Raw genomic sequence first — 19,881 nt, 5'->3', positions numbered from 1 at the left:
CAGGCAACATTAAAGCTTATAGGTAAAGACTTGCAAAAAAGGCCTGGAGGTGCAATTAGGGCAATCCAGGAAGATTGATCTAACTGAAATTTGACCATCAAGTAAACTGTAATACTTTTTAGGAGGGAGTAGGGTCATGGTGAGGTGGAAATGAAACCCACTATGCTTTGGATTGATTCTGGTGTTACCAGGAGTCTGCTTAAAAGGCTGGTCAAAAATAACTAAAATGGAGTACAAGACATATCTAGCAGATGGTCCCTCTTAAATCTATTTCCATTCTAAAATATCTAAACCTTGGCCTCTAGACCTCTAATTTGATGGATAGTAAGCATGGAAAGTAAAACAAAGGGTACTCTCTTCTAGTCCATGGCACATTAAATGTGCCAAAAGCTAAAAATAAAAACACCAAGCTAAATTAAGAGTTAAAACAGACTTTTAGAAACCTATCCATACTGTGGACATTATAACACATAGTGTTATATCACTTATGTAACCATCAGCACAAATAAATCTTGTAAACATTTTCCTGAGATGGTGGTTTCTGCCCATGACAGCACAAGTAACCATATTAATTGGAATTTTAATTGAACTGATTTAATAGCAGGCTATACCAGCAATTTTACTTCGCTGAGGTGATAGTGATGTTTCTTAAATTATTAAAATGAAGTTTCCTTTCTAAACTATTAGGGATTCTGGGACTTCCCTGGTGGTCCAGTGGCTAAGACTCCGCACTCCCAATGCAGGGGGCCCGGGTTCGATCCCTGGTCAGGGAACTGGATCCTGCATGCCTCAACTAAAAGAGCCCGCATGCTGCAACTAAAGATCCTGCGTGCTGCAACTAAGATCCAGCCAGCCAAATAAATAAATAAATAAAAATTAAATAAATAAATAAACTATAGAGATTCTGCTCTCAGTGGTAATGAGGACTAAGAATTCTGAATAGAACCCTCTCTCTTATAAAACAGTAAAGCTGATTTATAGAGACAATCAGCTTTATATGTTAAGGGCTATTTTATCAAGAGAGAATCTACTCTCTTCCATCATTAAGAAGTGCTGTATGATAGCTTCTGTTCCATCAAACTGATTTCTGTTTTCGCTAACCATTGTTTAAGTACTTAAGACACTTACAAAAACCCTTCTGGTGGTGAAAAATAATTACAGTGGTCCAGCAACTACTGCTTTTACCATGTTCCAGCCACAGTTCTACATGTTTTAAATACCTCATTTCATACTTGAGAAAGAGGAACTGGCCTGACACTGACACTTAGGAGTGGGCCTGGTATTCACAGCTAGGCCTGGTGTTTTCTGTTGGACATAAAACAATCTTGCAGAACACCAACGTCAGACCCGATCACACTGGTCTCAAACACATAATTTTTTTTAAGCACAGACAAAAACAAGGTCACTGTGCAATCACAAAAATACCAAACCTCCCCCCCCCCCTTTCTAGCTAATGGAAGTTCCTGCTGCTTTAGGTTTACTTTGGTCTGCATTCCTAGATATTTGTTAAGATTCTCAGTCACAGAGTTGTTTATGCTTTCCGACATCACCAGTCCCCAAGCAAACCCCACTTACTTGAATTGGATTGAACAAACAATCCTTTGTTCTTGCAGCTGTCCTGAAATCACGTAACACAAGCCCAAATCCTCTAATAAGTCCTAACACCCTCTTACTGAGAAGCCCTAAAGACCCCATGGTGTGTGATCTCCCACACTTCAAATGGGTACTGAACTCAACTTGTTTAATTCTAGGTATGCTCCTGGTGGTCTCTGGCAACAGGGCATTGGCAGAAATGAAGGGCTCATCGAGATTTGGCTGAAGGTCTTACTGCCTTGCACTGGGAACCTCGACAAGAGTGCATATCTAAAAGTCCTTCTGAGGTGCAACCTGCCTTTGGCTGGGAGGTAAGTTCATGCTGAACTGAGCTCAACTATTTCACTGAAGCCTTTCAGTGTTGGGCTTATTTTGCTTTCCTAGAAAAAGGTCTTTGGGGAATATTTTGTTTATCCAGTTGGACTTGTCATTGTTCCCTGACGAAACTGTTTTCTGGCCTTCTAACACCTGCTCCTATGATCTATCTATCTAGTGTTGACTCTTGTCTACAAGAGAGATACACTGTAATGAGAGGATGGACAGAGACCCGATTAGTCCATCTGAACTGGCCCTGGAGGCTGAGTTCAGAAGATCTCCGACTGGCAAAAACATTTCAAAACTTTACAAGGTATGACATATATGAGCCTTGAAAATATAATGGAAAGTGACAGAAGTCAGTCAGAAAAGACTGCATATTGCATACTCTGATTTATATGAAATATCCAGAACAGGCAAATCTATACAGACAGTGTATTAGTAGTTGCCTAGGGATAGGGGTAGGACTAGAAGAGAGGCATTGTTAAGGGGTACACGGTTTCCTTTTGGGGGGATAATTACACAACTCTGTGAATATACTAAAAACCACTATAGTATACACTTTAAATGGGTGGATTTTACGATATGTAAGTTGTCTTTCAATAAAGATGTTTAAAAAAACCTTATTAGGACTTGACTTCAATTTTGTCTTTGTGTGAACTGCTTTGCTTAGTTTCAAATGCCCAGAACCAGGAGGTTTCGTCTGGTCCCTGGCCTCTGCAACTGGAAATAAAAAGTTACACAAGCATTATTCTTATGGACCGCTGCAGTTCTCATGAGTCATCTCAATCTGAAACTGCATCTCTTCCAGGCCAAACATCTGTTTCCTTCATGTTTTCTCTGTAATACTAACACGTTACACTTATCTCTCAATTGACTCAATTTCACCAAGGACAATTTGGAGTTGGAAGTAGCCATTTCGCAGGGAGCTTCCGACATGAACAAGACTGTCCATCTGAGATACATCAATATTGTACCAACACTGGGGTGGGGATTTCAAGAGCTACCCCCATGGATATTTCCAGTGTATGGCCTTCCTGGCAATGACACAACCTTGGTAAGACAAAGATAGGAACCAAGCATTGACGTACATCTTTAAACACCTCCAAATGAGCTATGAGTTTGTTTGATTATTGTTTATTTTTAGGGTAGATTTAGCATGGCGTCCTCATGCTAAAGAGCTATGCTGTAACAGCAAAAGAAAAACTAATAGATTCCGTATTGCTGATTGGGGAAATCCCAACTACTCTCAAGTAACAGGACCACACATCACACTGATGTTGCTCTGAAAGAACTCTGTAAGCTGATCTTTTACTCAGACTCTCCGCTGTCCCCATCATCCACAAACTTCAAGAGAGAAATAAAGAGAACACATGAGATCCTAAAACTATACTTATCAAAGCAGTTAAAAACCCTCTAACTTCCACAGTCTTAAGTACTGCCAAGAGCCTTGACAGCAATAAGACAAATCATCTCTACAACCCACAAGTCGACTCCTTATGAGTTAATAGTAGGCTGCCTTTTTCAAGTGGGAATTTTGGTTTAAATCTTAGGTTCTACACGATTACCAACTGATACTGCAATGATAACCCAGGTTTATCACAAACAGAGAAGAGCTTATGAATGATTTAAAATCTGGAGTTTTGGTTTTCTGGAAAAGATGCTGCCAGAGAAAACTCTCCATTGATTATCAATAGAAAGGAACTGATCAGATATTGTTAACAACTGATTCAGTGGTAACAGTTTGAGGTGGCATTCATTGGATTCATGTTTCCCAACTTAAAAGACACGTATCACATCCTTCCGACTCCTGTGCATCCATTCCTTCTAAGGGATTCTCCAGAAGATACTGACTTCAAAAGTGGACAGCTCCTACGCAAGATGACAAAATCAGATTAATTTTCTGATTCTTCAGTACTCTTTACTATTAATCTTGCCTATTAAAACCAATACAATCTTTCTTCTTCATCCTATTGTTTTTGAACTCCTAAGATCTCCTTCTGCCACTTAAGGAAAAACAAAACTCTTGTTACTTTCCCCCCCACCCCAGACCATAGTTACTAATCTGAATTTAACAGATTGCTGGATCTACTATCCTCCATCTGACCCTGCTGACAAAAACTTAATAACTGTTCTTTTAAGCACTACAGAAGGTAGATTCCCTTTTATAGGGGATATTATATCATATCCCAGGCTTTGGCCATAGAAAAATGGACCCTGACCTCAAATTAACATGTTTCTGCTGAAGTCATTACAATCCTAACAGCAAGACCTATTCAGTCAGAAAGACACTAATCCTGGGACCATCCTGATTATGATAGCCAGTTTGTTCTCTTCAGAGACACTTGAGTCTGGCTTGCAGGAACTATTTAACTCCACTTAAGGAATCTGTCCATTTTAAGGGACCAAAACTGGCTCACTCTTGCTGTAATGAATGATACTTACATTTCCAATACGCCCACTACTAGGATACTACTTCTATGTTGGACATAGGGTTTACACATGCCCGCTGCACACTAACTTATTCTGTATATTTAAGTAACTGTTTGGGATTTTCAGGTATTAAAACCACCACCCCAACTTGTTCAACTTGTTCAAGTGTGTTCCTGGTGGTCTTGCTGGAGAGCACTGACATACTTAATAGATAGGTAATACTACCATTACTTTATGGTTATGGAAACCTGGTGAGGTTCAGTGAGTTGTTCAAAGTCACACATCTAGTAAGTGGCAGAAACTGATAGCAGACTCCAAACCTGCCTGACTCCAAGTCCTTAACTTTTAATCATTACGCTATACTGCATATATGCTCAGTGTCGCAAATTCTTCCATCATTCTAACTGCTCACCTCAGCAAGTTTATTCACTATTTACACACAAACTGCCAAATTTCTCAACATCTTAACCGACCCTCATAACAGTCACTTCTCTTTTAATGGCAGATTTTAGAGTCTAGAAAAAAACCCTGAATTTCTTTGTTAGCATAGTAAACTGTGGATTATCTAAAACTATTTTATTTATCTTCGGTGTATACAGATAATCGAATACTTCAAGACAAATAATGAAGCCGTATCATGAAGTCCTTCTCACTTAAACAAATTTTCCTTAAACCATACCGGATATAGATGGCCAGCTTTTTGAGAAACAAGACCCAATCTAAACTTAGCAATTATTTCTCTCTTAAATTTGCTGTACTTACTGTATTTATTGGGAGTGTCAGATTTTACAACTTTTTGCTGGGCAACTGGCAATAAAAAGAACAGGTAAAATCTTATTTGAATTAATTTCATGAGTAATTAAATTATTATTTTAGAATTTCATAATGAGTATATTCAGTATTATACTCTCAGTCTCTAGAATGACAAACTACCTGCTATATATCATCTTTAATAAGTTAGTAAAATTAAGTACTCTTATGAAGTATTCTTATGGAATATGGAAAAAAAGTACCACACACATCTTCCTCTTCTCCCTCCTACATTTTTTCACTGCCTAATATACTTTAGGAATTTAACTTTTTTCTGTAAGGCTTTATTTTAGTGTACAGATTTGGAGTTAAGATAGGTTAGTTGAGAGTGATTAGTACATTTGCTATGAAGACAAGGGAAAAAAACCTAATTTGGATTATCTGATTATACGATACTCAGATCAGAGTTCTTTGCACGTCTGCTTTGTAACAGAACCTACGTTTGTAATAGTATATATTGGAAAGGAAGTATTCTTATAAAACTGAAAGGCTTATTCTACTTATGCTCCTAACTTCTCTATTTAATCATGTTAATAATATAATAAAGGCAAAATGTGAACTGGTTAGATATAATTGAGAGTGGTAAAATAAGGCTATTTCACATATCTAATAAGGCTATTTCACATATCTAGTTAGCAAGATACTCAGATTAATATTTGGTTTCTAAGTTCTCAGATAAATAATTAAAACAGTAATTACTTATTAGTTCATTATTCAGAAGGTAACAAGGTGTTTTCAAGATTAAACATGTTAGTAATTTAACAAAAACTTGGTCACATTGTCAAATAGCTAGGATCTCCTGCCATCAAATATATTACTGAGTGTGTGGTCACTTGAAAAGCACAAGTATCTTGACCCAAATTTCGGAATATTATCTTTAGTAGGTATTATGAATAGAATTGTGTCCCCCCCGCCCAAGACATACTCAAGTCCTAACCCCTAGTACCTATAAATATAGCCCTATTTAGAAATAGGGTCTCTGCAGATGTATCAAGTTAGATGAGGTCATACTGGAGTAGGGTGGGCCATAATCCAATGACTGGTGTCCTTAGGAGGGAGATTTGGTGCTGAAGCCAGAGACAGAGCGAAGGCCCCATAAAGACGGAAGCAGAAATTGGAGAGATGCAGCTACACGTTGAGGACTGTCAAGGAATGTTAGTAACTGTCAGAAGCTAGGAAGAAGCAAAGGATCCTTCCCTACAACCTTCCCTACCAACACCATAATTTCAGACCTTTAGCCTTCTGAACTGTGAGGAAATAAATTTCTGTTGTTTTAAATCACCCAGTGTGTGACGGCTGCTGTTACAGCCCTGGGAAACTCATATAGTGGATCAAAATCCAAGAAATTTACAAAGGTAAGAGGCCCTCCTGGTTCTCCAATCTTTTGGAGAAATCCTCTTTATTGATCTTTGTTGGCTTTTCTTCTCTCCCTGAATATAGATACTTCTCAAGGATCAGTTCTTTGGCTTTGGCTCTTACATACACATTTTCCTGTTGAGAGACAATCTGTCACTGCTAAAAGTCCTAAACTGGTCATCTCCAGTCTTGATCTCACCCACCCTGCCTTTCAACGGCTCTGTGGCACGTTGCCTGGTCATCACCCAAGCATGGTTCACACGGGACAAACTTTGCTGACTTACTCTTAAAACTGGGCTCCCACCTCCTCCCAATGATTTTCAAAGTAGTTATGGCATCTAATAGATTCCTATCGAGTGTACAATTACCATTTTCTTTGTACCATTAAGAAAGAAAAAGTAACTGTAAAGATTATTAATTGTAAAACATATCTGAATTTAGACATAATAAAATATGAAAAACTGTGACTTATAATCAATGAATACAATAAAATGTTATCAGTATTTTCCTAGTCATCCTGGTACCCTGACCCTCTTATTCCCTCAAACCACATATTCAGTATCATCAGGTAGTAATGATTCTTCCTTTACAAAGTCTCTTAATACCCATTTTCTTTATAGTATTATGCTAAGCATCTTCATTCATACAAAGACAACTGTACTGTAACTGGTTTTTGGACTGTCTCTCCCCAGCCAACCCCCTATGAATTTGACCAATATCAAATTCATTTTCCTAAAATATCTGTAAATGTTTTATTTTTCATTCATTTAAGGTAGACTCCTTATTACCACTAGGATAAAACACAAGCTGACTTGGCCAAGCTGTGGTAGACACTGCTAGTTGCATACAATATCCATTCTCCTGTAATTTTGTGAGGCAGTTACATACCCAACTAATATACATGTATTCCCAGATTCCCTTGCAGCTAGGAAAGATGACGTGACATAAACTGGCAGAAGTTTTTTTGGGACTTCTAGGAACATTTTCCACACAAGAGTTACCCCTTTCTAGAATATGAGGCTAAAGATGAAGCAAAAATCTTATAACCATGAAGCAATAAGTATATGGATGACAAACTAAGGATGGTGGACTATAAAAATATAAGGGGGGCTTCCCGGTGGCGCAGTGGTTGAGAATCTGCCTGCCAATGCAGGGGACACGGGTTCGAGCCCTGGTCTGGGAAGATCCCACATGCCGTGGAGCGACTAGGCCCATGAGCCACAACTACTGGGCCTGCGTGTCTGGAGCCTGTGCTCCGCAACAAGAGAGGCCCGCACATCGCGATGAAGAGTGGCCCCCGCTTGCCGCAACTGGAGAAAGCCCTTGCACAGAAACAAAGACCCAACACAGCCAAAAATAAAATAATAAATAAATAATAAATTAATTAAAAAAATATATATATAAGGGGCCTAGGTCACTGTAGAGCCACTCTACTAGTCCTGGACTTCCTATTTCTGAATATTTTATGCAATAATAATAAAATCCCGTTTGGTTTAAGCCATTTTGAAGGGATTCTGTTATATGCAGCTGAATGCACTCCTAGCTGAAACTAGTGTTCAAGGCTTTTCACAACATGCTCTCAACTGCTCATTTTTATTTCCCATTATTTTCTATACTTGTAGGTTTCCATGCTTTATTCACATCATTGTGCATTGAATTCACTGCTTTATCAAATATGCAATGTTCTTCTACACCTCTGTGCTTTTATACATTTTCAAAGAAATGTCATTCCCTCACCTGGGCAAACTCCTACTTACTACATAAGATCCAGCTCAAATACACAGTGTTAACTTGCTCTTTCCTTAGTGAACCTGTGACACATTGTTCCTACCTCTAGTCTAGTGCTGATTGTTGATTTACTCATCTGCTTCCCCAATTAGACTATTAACTCCTCAGACGCAGGCACTATATGTCTTTTTCATCATATATCCCCAAGTTTGGCACATGGTAAGTTTTCAATAAATATTTTAATAAAGAATAAAACACTAATTGGATTTTTTAAACTGGTATTTTTTGCATTGAAAGTAATTCACAAATCACAGATATATGAACTGTGCCATCATATATGTGTCCCATCAGATACTGTTCAACTATTTTCTTTGTTCCCCGTGGGTAACTTATTAAAAAAATATTGTAGTACTAATACCATCTAAAAAACCCAGTTACCATGTTTTATTCTTCTTAATATTTCCTATAGGATACAGCACAAAACTTTTATCTAATAAGCACTTAAAAATGCTTCACTTAGGGACTTCCCTGGTGGCGCAGTGTATAAGAATCCGCCTGCCAATGCAGGGGACACGGGTTCGATCCCTGGTCCGGGAAGATCCCACATGCCGCGGAGCAACTAAGCCCGGGAGCCACAACTACTGAGCCTCTGCTCTAGAGCCCGCGAGCCACAGCTACTGAGGCCCGCGTGCCTAGAGCCCATGCTCTGCAACAAGAGAAGCCACTGCAATGAGAAGCCCATGCACCGCAACGAAGAGTAGCCCCCGCTCGCCGCAACTAGAGAAAGCCCGCGCGCAGCAACAAAGACCCAACACAGGGACTTCCCTGGTGGCGCAGTGGTTAAGAATCCGCCTACTAATGCAGGGGACACGGGTTCAAGCCCTGGTCCGGGAAGATCCAACATGCCACGGAACAACTAAGCCTGTGCGCCACAACTACAGAGCCTGCGCTCTAGAGCCCGTTGAGCCACAACTACTGAGCCCATGGGCCACAACTACTGAAGCCCGAGCGCCTAGATCCCATGCTCCACAACAAGAGAAGCCACTGCAATGAGAAGTCCGTGCACCACAACGAAGAGTAGCCCCCTCTCGCCACAAGTAGAGAAAGCCAGCACGCAGCAACGAAGATCCAATGCAGCCAAAAATAAATTTATTAAAAAAAAAGACCCAACGCAGGCAAAAAAAAGAAAATTAAATTAAATCTTTTAAAAAAAGAAAAGCTAGACTTGACTTCATAGCATCATGGAAAACACAGAAGACGTTATACCTATAGAGGAAGACTGTGGACTAATCAGAAGGTCCTCTTGGACTTGTTCACTTCCTGGCACTGTCTGCTGATCACTCAGTGAACTCTGAGATGCACTGACAGGCTGGGATACTTCCTCATGGACCTCCTCATCACTTAACCTTTCTACTTTGACCCGGACATCTTCCTCGGTACCCAGAGGTAAGGTAGTTTTTGTGCTCTCACAAGTCACATAATCAGCCATTCTTCTACCTGTCTCAGATGGGCCAGGTAATTCTAAAGTCCGGGTATTTTCTGCTTGCTTAAGCTTATCAGGCTGAATCCTTCGATCAATTCCAAAAGGAAAAGTCCAGGGAAAAGCTAGAGAAGAGTCAACTGGTTGATTTCTATTTTCTGAGTAGGAAGCTGAAGAATTCAATACCTGTGGAGAACTTGTTTGTGTGCTACACTTTACAGGACTTTCAGGAGACATAACAATGTAGCTTTTGCGCTTTCTCCTCGACTCTCGGCAAACAGGAATGGTTCTTTCTACCACACTGCACTCTGAAGACACTGGAGAAATGCTTCCATCTCGAGACGTAAAATTGCAGTTAGAGTTATTTTCTTGTCCAGCATCTAGACCCTTTTCTGGTTGGCTGTTGGGTGTATTCCATAAAATGCTTGATTTCATGAACTCTGAGCAGGTGCTAGCAACACTGAACATTTGCATATAGCTGGCTGCAGCTAGAACATCAATGATATTTTCTGTGTTAATTGACAGAGTGGCTGTGTAAGCATATTCTAAAAGGGGTATAAAGCCAGTCACTGTAACATGATGCAAGTCCAACACATTCTTGTTCTCATCCTCTGCTTGGCCTACAAGTTTGGTGCGAAAGAAATCACTGCAAGCTGCTAGTACCACCTTATGTGCCCGGAAGATTTTGTCCTGGACACGAATAGTGATATCACAAAAATGTCCATCATTTCGAAGCATATTTAGCTTTCCAAGCATTTCCTGGCTGTGGGAAGAGGAGCTATGAGTAAATGTTTTCACACCCATCTTTTCCTTCCTCTTCTACCGATGCTCTTCAAGGATGCAAATGACTCAGAAATGTCCTAAAAGATACATAAAATAAGCATTAATTGATGATTTAGCAGCTGAAATAAAAGGTGATTTAGATCGTTTTCATGAGGCCACCATGCTAAATCAACAAGCTGAAAGATGGTAGTGAGAAAGTTAGTTCAAGGTAAGAAATATACTAAAATACATTCTCTATACCTGTCCCCTAAAGTGTCCTATCAGTGGAGTCTGTGAGCTAATGTCACACTTAATGAGCTGCATAGTTTTAAATAATAATAGTTTGCAAATAATGACAATTATAGAGTACTATTTTCCAGATATAGTTCTAAATGCTTCACATTCGATAATTTTGATTGTCATTATGTCTCTACCAGTAGGTACATTTTATCCCCATTTAACAGAAAAAGGTTAACTACCTTGCTGAAGTCAGAAGGTTATTAAGTGGCAGACCCAGGGTTCAAATCCAGTCAGGCTGGCTCCAGAACCTACACTCTTAACCTCAATGCTTTATCCTGCCTCTTTTAGGATATAAAGCGAGTAAATACAAGTGACCAAGAGTCTAAGTTTTATGACGTGATAGGTCTACATTCTTTCTTCAACAATTCCTCCAAGGCTGTTATAAGGACTAAATGAGACAATACACGCTGCACATGCTGAGCACAGTATTTGGCACTTCAGAGCACTCAAGTGAAAGCAGCTACTGCTGTTTAGATTACTAACACGATAAAAGCACCTTTCTGAAAGAAAATTTATAAAACAAATAATGTTTAGTAATCAACTGATTGGATTTTCCCTTTAAAAAAAGTTGGTTTGCCGGTATCACATTTTACATTTATTCACTAAAAATATAAAAAACTGACATTCTTAAATACTTTTAACTTTGCAAATCTAATAATACTTTTAAATAATAGTTTTTACAGTACTTTCCCCCTAAACTCTTTTTACATCCTCTATGTGAAGTCACGGAGGCTTGTATTAGCCCCTTGATGAAGATAAGAAAACACTAATGCTCAGAGAAGTTAAATGGCTAACAAATGACAACCAAAGCTAAGATCTGGGTCTTTTGACTGTTAGATTGCTTTTCCAATACAAGAACACATAGCTATGTACATCAATTATTTTATCTAAGACAAATAACTTTTCTTTTTTTTTTTTAAAAAAGTACTAAAATAAATGCAAAACGAATTTGGGGAAACACTTTTTGTAAATAATCTCTAGATAAAGAAGATTTCAAATGCCTCAAAAATATAGCCACCAGTTAAAAATGATGTTGAAGATGATGAATATTTAATTGACCTGGAAAAATGTGTGTGGTTCTGAGTATTAAACGAATGCACAATTACTGAATACAGTGAACACTCAATAGTGGTCATTACTATGTATTTAGAGAAAAATGTGATGAGAGTATATAGACGATAATCATCTTTGTGAAATATATACACATATGTATATATCTGTACACACATGCACACACACACACACAGAACAAGAGAACATGAGGTCTTAACTAGAGATTCATGGATTCACTAAGGGTGCCATGATCCTTCTGAAATTGCGCACAGAAAAATGCGTGTATTGATGGTAGCTTTCATCATATTCAAGGGAATCACTGGTAGACTATGGGTGTTTATTCTCTTCTTTTTGCACATTAAACAATTTTTTTCTTTTAAAAAGCACCATACTGCTGCAAAACCCTAGGGTTTCAGTTCCTCTTGGTTCGAACCCCAAAGCCATGCAGAGTAGGTCTACTTCTTCTTTCCCCTTGAAAAAGCTTTCAAAAACTGAAGATGGCAATCACATTCCATTCTTTCCTAAGGTTCTGTTCTTTAAGCTAAACATCCCTTGTCCCTTTAAGTTCTCCTTAAAATTTGATGAACATCCTTGCTATGCTCTCAACAATCTCCATTTCCCATATTCCTTTAAAACTGGTTCCCATAGTTGTACACAATATGACAGGTATGGCAGGATTATAACTTGAGCATAACTTTACTATTTTTACCTCCCTTGTCTGCGTACAAATATTAGTAAGACTAAACCCGGTATTCTGACAGTCAAATCATACTACTGACTGATTTTGTTTATACTATTGAAAACTTAATTCAATAATCGACTGATTAGATGTGAGGAACTTTATTATGTAAAGAGAGGAACACAATTAAAAATAAAACATTGTCCTTGACCTCATTAAGTTTACAGTCTTGGGCTTCCCTGGTGGCGCAGTGGTTAAGAATCTGCCTGCCAATGCAGGGGACATGGGTTCGAGCCCTGGTCTGGGAAGATCCCACGCGCCACAGAGCTACTAAGCCCGTGCGCCACAACTACTGAGCCCGCGTGCCACAACTACTGAAGCCCGCGTGCCCAAAGCCCATGCTCCGCAACAAGAGAAGCCACCGCAGTGAGAAGCCCCCGCTCACCACAACTAGAGAAAGCCCACGCGCAGCAACGAAGACCCAATGCAGCCAAAAAAAAAAACCAAAAAACTTACAGTCTTTATGCAGACGACACACGTACCTAATTAAAACTACACAGCTAGTGCTATGTGAAAGCAAATAAAGAAAAATTTAATTCTGAATGTGCAGGGCAGAAGAGGCACCATGGAGGACAGGGCGTAATGAGAGTAGAACTCTGCCGGGTGATAAAGCAGATGGGAGTGCCGGGCTCTCCTGGGACCTCACACGACCTCAGTGAGTGCTCACCATCCTGACTGCCTTGCGTACAGTGTGTGCACTGTACTGGCAAATTGTTGTTAATGGCACTATAAGTTACTCTAAATGTGGGCATGCAGAGGTCGTCAGTTCAAACATCAATCCACTACATAAACATCACTTTCGAAAGTTCTTTGTAAGTAAATGTACATGTGAAGGGGAAAAGATTTAAAAAAAGACACCCTAAAGATTTCCAGCTGAATAAATATAAAAAATTCACTGAATATTCCAACATGAGAAGACAAAATGATCAATCTGAGGTTCTTCTTCATCTGATAACACAATAAATGGCATGAAGCTCTGTGCCGAGCCAGCCAGGTAAGGCCGCTGAAGTAACTACCCTGACCAATCAGAGGCGACATCTCAAATATAAACCTGCCCGTGTGCTTTCCCAAAGACAAGCAATCACAACGAGACACCAGGCAGCTAGGACTGATCTGACCAAACTACCATTTAACGTATCTGCTGATTTCTCTCTCACAGTAACGAGATGAAGAGGGAAAAAAATGGGAAAGCTTTACTTGAAGTTTTTGTTCATTTGCTGTACCCCAGTAAACTGGCTTCTTGAAAAGCCAAGCCATCCAGAGCACTTAGTTTGATCAGGATCACGTGGTTCAGGGAGGAGCAGGCCTTCAAGCAAGTGACACTCATAATCCAGGGACCATCTGCATGAACAAAGGTGTGAAAGCAAGAAATGAAATAGTATATTTGGAGAACACGTGCAACAGGGTGTTGAAAACATTTCAATCTTGGTTTGGGTGGAGGCCCCAAACAACAGATACTGCGTCCAAAGTGAGGTGCAAGGCCACCTGTGCATGGAGGCAGGGGAAAACTTAGTTTCAACCTTGAGTTACACCCACCTTCCACGTTCAAAGAATTAAACGTTACAAAAGGATTTTTGCCAAGTGATCAGTGTGTTGTGAGTTTAAAACCCTCTCCCACTCCCTTCTACTCCCCCATAATGGAAAGGGGTTAAGGCAAGTTTGCCCTTAGTTTACGGAAAATGTGTCACACTTGAAAAAAATCTAATGGATACAAGTCTGATTTAAACTCTGGCCAAGACTAGGAAGTATGCTTACCATCTCCCAACAGCATATAAAAGCAACGCCCGGGGTGGCTGAAGAGACTCTGGTGCCCAAATACTGGGTGCACATCCTGGTACCACCATGTGTAGCAGTGGGACCTTAGGCAAGTCACCAAACTTCACCGTAATTTCTTCAGCAGTGAAACAGGGATAACAGAACCTACTTCAGAGAGCTCTGAGCATTAACTGGCCTGATACACATAAAGTGCTTTTAACCGTACTTAGCACGAAATAAATGCTACAGAAACATCAGCCACTGCTGCTACTGTTATTAAAGACCTTTTCTTCTGATTCAATCCTGGCTTCTCTCAATCCTGGAGGGGCCAGAAACCACAGTCAGCAAATGAGGAGGAATAAAAGGGCAGAGAGGAAAAACAGAAAGAAAAGGAAGCCAAACAAACCTCACTTTCCACTGCAGACCTATAGTAGGCCTGAGGTGGGCAAAGAAGAAAATCTTTAACTCTGAATTAAATTTATTAGTTCTCAAAAATAATGTTTCTATTCCCTGAAAGTAACCAGAAAAGTTATTAAGACTTGACCTTCAAGAGGTTGGAGGGAGTATTAACCCCACAGAATAAATTTATATGGATGGTGGAAGACAAAAATAAAATGGATTCTGAGTACCTTCCGTAAATTGTGTTTGTTCAATGTAATGGTTACACACATATGGTACAAAGTATAATACAGATGGAGGTATGGAATGGAAGGAAGATGAAGATTAGACTGGGAAATGCCCTGTATGCCATGTACTTATTACATTAATTTCCCAACACAGGTCTGTGAAAACTTAGTCTCATGGCATACTCTATAATAAATTACACAAATATAATTTAGAAATACTGCAGTAACATACATTGTGGCAAAACTTGGAATGAGATTATGTTATTTGAAAAAGTCATACATAATATGGATAGTACAGAAGCCAGAAAGTATGTCCTGAAATTTTTATAAATTAGATAATTCTATTTAAAAAAACCTCATATCTCTCCATATGCGTATAGATGAATATGTATGTTTGTAGTTATATATTTAATTTGGAACTCATTTAAAATTCTCAAATAAATATTTTTTAAATCCAATTACTAATGCAGAATTTATGTAGCACTCAAAATAAAAATGTATTTTGTAATAGTTTGCAATTTGAACTAGTGAGTAATTCAGAAAGTTCCCTTCCCATCCCTTTTATTCCAAATTACTTATGAAATAGTATATACGTGTTTATGAAAGCAGCCGTTGCTAAACAACATATATTTTAAGGACAGAAAAAAATCCTATGATTCTGTTTTGCAGTTGGGTTGAAAAACATTTACCAAATAAGGTATATAGCCCAGTTGCTAGAATAGTTTAAGTTAGACAAATACTAAGTTTTGAACTCTGACTCTTCCATTTACCATTCAGGCATTAATCTTAAGTCTAGTTACTTCATCTCTCTATGCTTCAGTTTTCTCATTTGTAAAACAGGAATGGAAATTACACTTTCAAGATAGTCAAGAGGACTGAATTAGCACAATTCCTGGCACAAAGTAAACATTCAATAAATGTTAGCTTCTATTATTACCCTAGAAAAAGTGTGAATAAAACGAAATGGAGATAAAATTTCAAAATATCTACTCTGTTTCTTATATGACACAGAGCACATCTTGAATATGTATATTTTGATATAAAGATTAACTGATAAAAATTATCAGAGGATTTGAGATTAAAATGGAGTAGCTCGGACTTCCCTGGTGGCACAGTGGTTAAGAATCCGCCTGCCAATGCAGGGCACATGGGTTGGAGCCCTGGTCCAGGAAGATCCCACATGCCGCAGAGCAACTAAGCCCGAGTGCCACAACTACCGAGCCTGCACTCCAGAGCCCGCGAGCCACAACTACTGAGCCTGCGCTCTAGAGCCCATGAGCCACAACTACTGAGCCTGTGCTCTAGAGCCCACGTGCCACAACTACTGAGCCTGCACTCTAGAGCCCGCGAGCCACAACTACTGAGCCTGCGCTCTAGAGCCCGCATGCCACAACTACTGAGCCTGCACGCCACAACTACTGAAGCCCGCATGCCTAGAGCCCGTGCTCCACAAGAGAAGCCACCGCAATGAGAAGTCCGTGCACCGCAACGAAGAGTAGCCCCCACTCACCGCAACTAGAGAAAGCCCGTGTGCAGCAACGAAGATCCAATGCAGCCAATAAATAAATAAATAATATTTTAAAAAAATGGAGTAGCTCTTCAGCATATAAAGTGAGGTGGTTGCCTCAGATGATTAAAGAGAAAGTAATGAGAGACTGCTAACCTTGAAACTAATTTGCGAGGATGTGAAACTTGATATTTAATAAGAATTTGCATGTTTAAATATCCAGCCACATCTCAAAACTGGACACTAACTTTCCAAATTATTCTAACAAGATTTTAATTATGCTAAAACTGAACTGAGATAACTTCGTTCCCACCCTATACTCTAATTAAAACCAATCAAGGACAGAAAAGGTTAGGGAGAGAGACATACTGAATTTAAGATGCCTCTAGTAGGAATATCCAGGTGGAATTTATATACGAAGTATCTGTACTAGTTGACTGTGTACAGTAGCAAATGCAGCACTAGGACCTTCAGATATGTTATCTCACATGAGGTAAGATGATAATACTCTGATTTTACAGAGGAATTGAGACTTGAAACACTGCTTGTTTGAGGCCACTTATTTTTATGTTTATACCAATGCTAAGGACCTAGGACCTTATGCAATAGGTAACCACTGGAGAACCGTTGGAGAGCAGTGTTATTTACAGCTACATTTTAAGATTATCCTGGTAGCGATATAGAGGGTGGCTGTTATAGCAGTACAAGTGTAAGATAAGATAAAATCAAACTAAGTCAGTGGCAGTGAGGATAGAGAACATAAATTGAGAAATATTTAGGAGGTAAAACCACCTAGGCATGATTTTGTGTTGGGGATGGGATGGGGGAGTAGTAGGAAACAAGAATGTAACCCTAGGTTTTGACATGGATGGTGGAGTGGATGGTATTTCCACCAAACAAGGCAGTGAAAGAGGAAGAGCTGGTTTTGGTAGGGGTTATATTTGAATGAAAAGAAATATATTGGTTTTAAGCATACAACCTGAAATACTTCTGAGAGGAATATCCAAGAGTATATGTATATATGAAGTTGCCCATTCTGGTCTGGAGTTCGGGGAAGAGGTTGGAGCTGGACCTAAATACTGGGTTTTAGGTAAGTCACTGGTAAATTTCATCCTGTTGAATTTGTTAGAGCCTAAGATATCCAAAGAATGTGTAGGGAGCAGAGGCAGGAAAGCAAGTTGTGAGAAGCTTGGAGCAAGCAGAGAGCAAAAGGATTTGGTGAAAACATTTTATGGTGTCTAATTTATATTTTGAACCTGTCCAGTATTTAGCATAATACAGAGGCAGTGAAATACGTGAATGGATAGATATATGTCCTGAAATTTCTATCTGGTTTGGCTATATAAAGTGCCTATATCTATTCATTATCAGTGGTTAAAAGGTGAAGATAAAGTTGCAATTTGAATTTACAGCCTTGAATTTGAATTAAAAGCATCAGTATGAACTCATAACGTAGTTAATCTTCAGCCATGAATATCCCTAGCACCCAGACTGGCTTCCAAATTCCATTTCCCACTAAAAGAAATCATGGCTCCTGAGAAACGGCAGATTGCACTTTGGGGGCAGTAAATGTCCACCTGGAACATCTTATCAGCTATGCAAGGAAGCTATCAAAGATCACTAGGGGTATGCCAAAATGCAAGTCACTTTGAGGAGGTTCCCAATGGCAAAAAATGGAACAGTAAACTGAATCAATGAAATACATTCATGAGTTCACATGACACTAGAAACAAAAACAAACCTAATCCATCACCTTTAAAGATGCTAATGAACCAAAAAATTATTTTGAAAACTGGTTTTAAAAAGAGGGAAAGAGGGACTTCCCTGGTGGTCCAGTGGCTAAGACTCCGTGCTCCCAATGCAGGGGGCCCAGGTTCGATCCCTGGTCAGGGAACTAGATGCCACATGCATGCTCCAACTAAGAGTTTGCATATCACAACTAAGGAGCCCGCATGCCGCAACTAAGGAGCCCACAAGCTGCAACTAAGACCCAGTGCAACTAAATTTAAAATAATAATAATAATAAAAGATCTAACATGCCACAACGAAGATCCTACATGCCTCAACTAAGACCTGGTGCAGCCTAAATAAACAAATTAATTAATTAATTATTAAAAGGGGGGGGAGAATAAAGCATTTATCCTGCCTTTCCAATATAAACAGTGTTTTTAAGTAATCAAATAGAATATGAAAGGTTTCTCTTTATAGAAATATTCCAGTTAATAAATGAAGAAAGAATGTCAGAATTAGAAGAACACCATTTTGCACGCCCCCCCCCCAAATAAAGAGGCATTAATCATCATGGTTTATAACTTCACAGAAAGAGCAGTAAGACACTGCAAAAAAGACTGAACAAAAATCTGACCAAGTTTCTAGATCCAACTACCAATTCACAGTAAATACAGAGGAACAGGAATATGTTAAGCTATACCACTGCAGTGCAAACAGCAAATTTAGACTGTGAGAAACTCTACAGGACAGAAGACTTGGAAGGAAAAAAACAGCAAGGAAGAAAGAGATAAAGGGGGAACTAGAATGGGGAACTTTGTGCATATCTTAAAGAATAAACTTATGAGATAATTGGAAATTTGTTTTTATTGACTACTTGAAAATGTCAAGAAATTATTGTTAATTTTTAAATGCAATAACATCGTTATACATTTTATAAAACAGCTTTACTGAGATACAATTCACATCCTATACAATTCATCCCTTTAAAGTGTAGAATGCAAAGATTTTTGAGTATATTCATGTATGTACAAAAAGTACCCATTTTAGGACTTTCTCATACCTCAAAAAGAAACCCTGTATGTTAGCTAACACCACCATCCTCTCCCCTCCACCTCACCTTCCACCTCTCTGCCAACCCTAAGCAACCACTAATCTACTTTGTTTCCATAAGTTTCTTTATTCAGCACTTCCACATGAATGGAATCATATAATTTGTGAACTGTGGCTGGCTTCATTCACTTACCATAGTGTTTTCAAGGTACATCCAAGTTGTAGCAAGTATCAGTGTTTCACTAATTTTTATGCCCAAATAATATTCCACTGTATGGATGTAGCACATTTTATCTATTCACCAGCTGATGGACATTTGGGTTGTTTCCACCTCTTAGCTATTACGAATAACTGTAACCATTTGTGTACAAGTTTCTGTCTGGACACACGTTTACTATTTTCCTGAGTACCACTTTAGGAGTAGAATTGAGTCCTAGGATAACTCTTTGCTTAATTGTTTCAGAAACTGCCAGGCTGTTTTCCAAAGTGGCTGTACCTTTATGTTCTGATTTCTCCAAATCTCACCAATACTTCTTATTATTTGACTTCCTGATTCTAGCCATCCTAATGGGTGTGAAGTGGTATCTCACTGTGGTTTTGATTTGCATTTCCCTGATAACTAGTGATGCTGAACATTTTTTCA

General features: G+C 39.0%; 1 protein-coding gene across 5 annotated transcripts in view; it reads right to left on the bottom strand.

Annotated features, from left to right (window-relative positions):
- ZBTB44 (zinc finger and BTB domain containing 44) overlaps nucleotides 1-19,881 on the bottom strand; it is a 70,408-nt gene that overhangs the window by 18,719 nt on the left and 31,808 nt on the right. For all 5 annotated transcript variants that reach the window (XM_036860356.1, XM_036860357.1, XM_036860354.1 and 2 more), the window contains one exon: nucleotides 9,502-10,575. In XM_036860356.1, the coding sequence (XP_036716251.1) occupies nucleotides 9,502-10,519 (1,018 nt within the window). In that variant the 5' untranslated portion in view covers nucleotides 10,520-10,575. The remainder of the gene's footprint in view (nucleotides 1-9,501; nucleotides 10,576-19,881) is intronic.

The sequence above is a fragment of the Balaenoptera musculus genome, chromosome 8 (assembly GCF_009873245.2).
Source record: "Balaenoptera musculus isolate JJ_BM4_2016_0621 chromosome 8, mBalMus1.pri.v3, whole genome shotgun sequence".
Classification (NCBI taxonomy): domain Eukaryota; kingdom Metazoa; phylum Chordata; class Mammalia; order Artiodactyla; family Balaenopteridae; genus Balaenoptera; species Balaenoptera musculus.
Note: the sequence above shows the minus strand (reverse complement) of the source record. Positions and strands in the feature narration are given on the sequence as shown.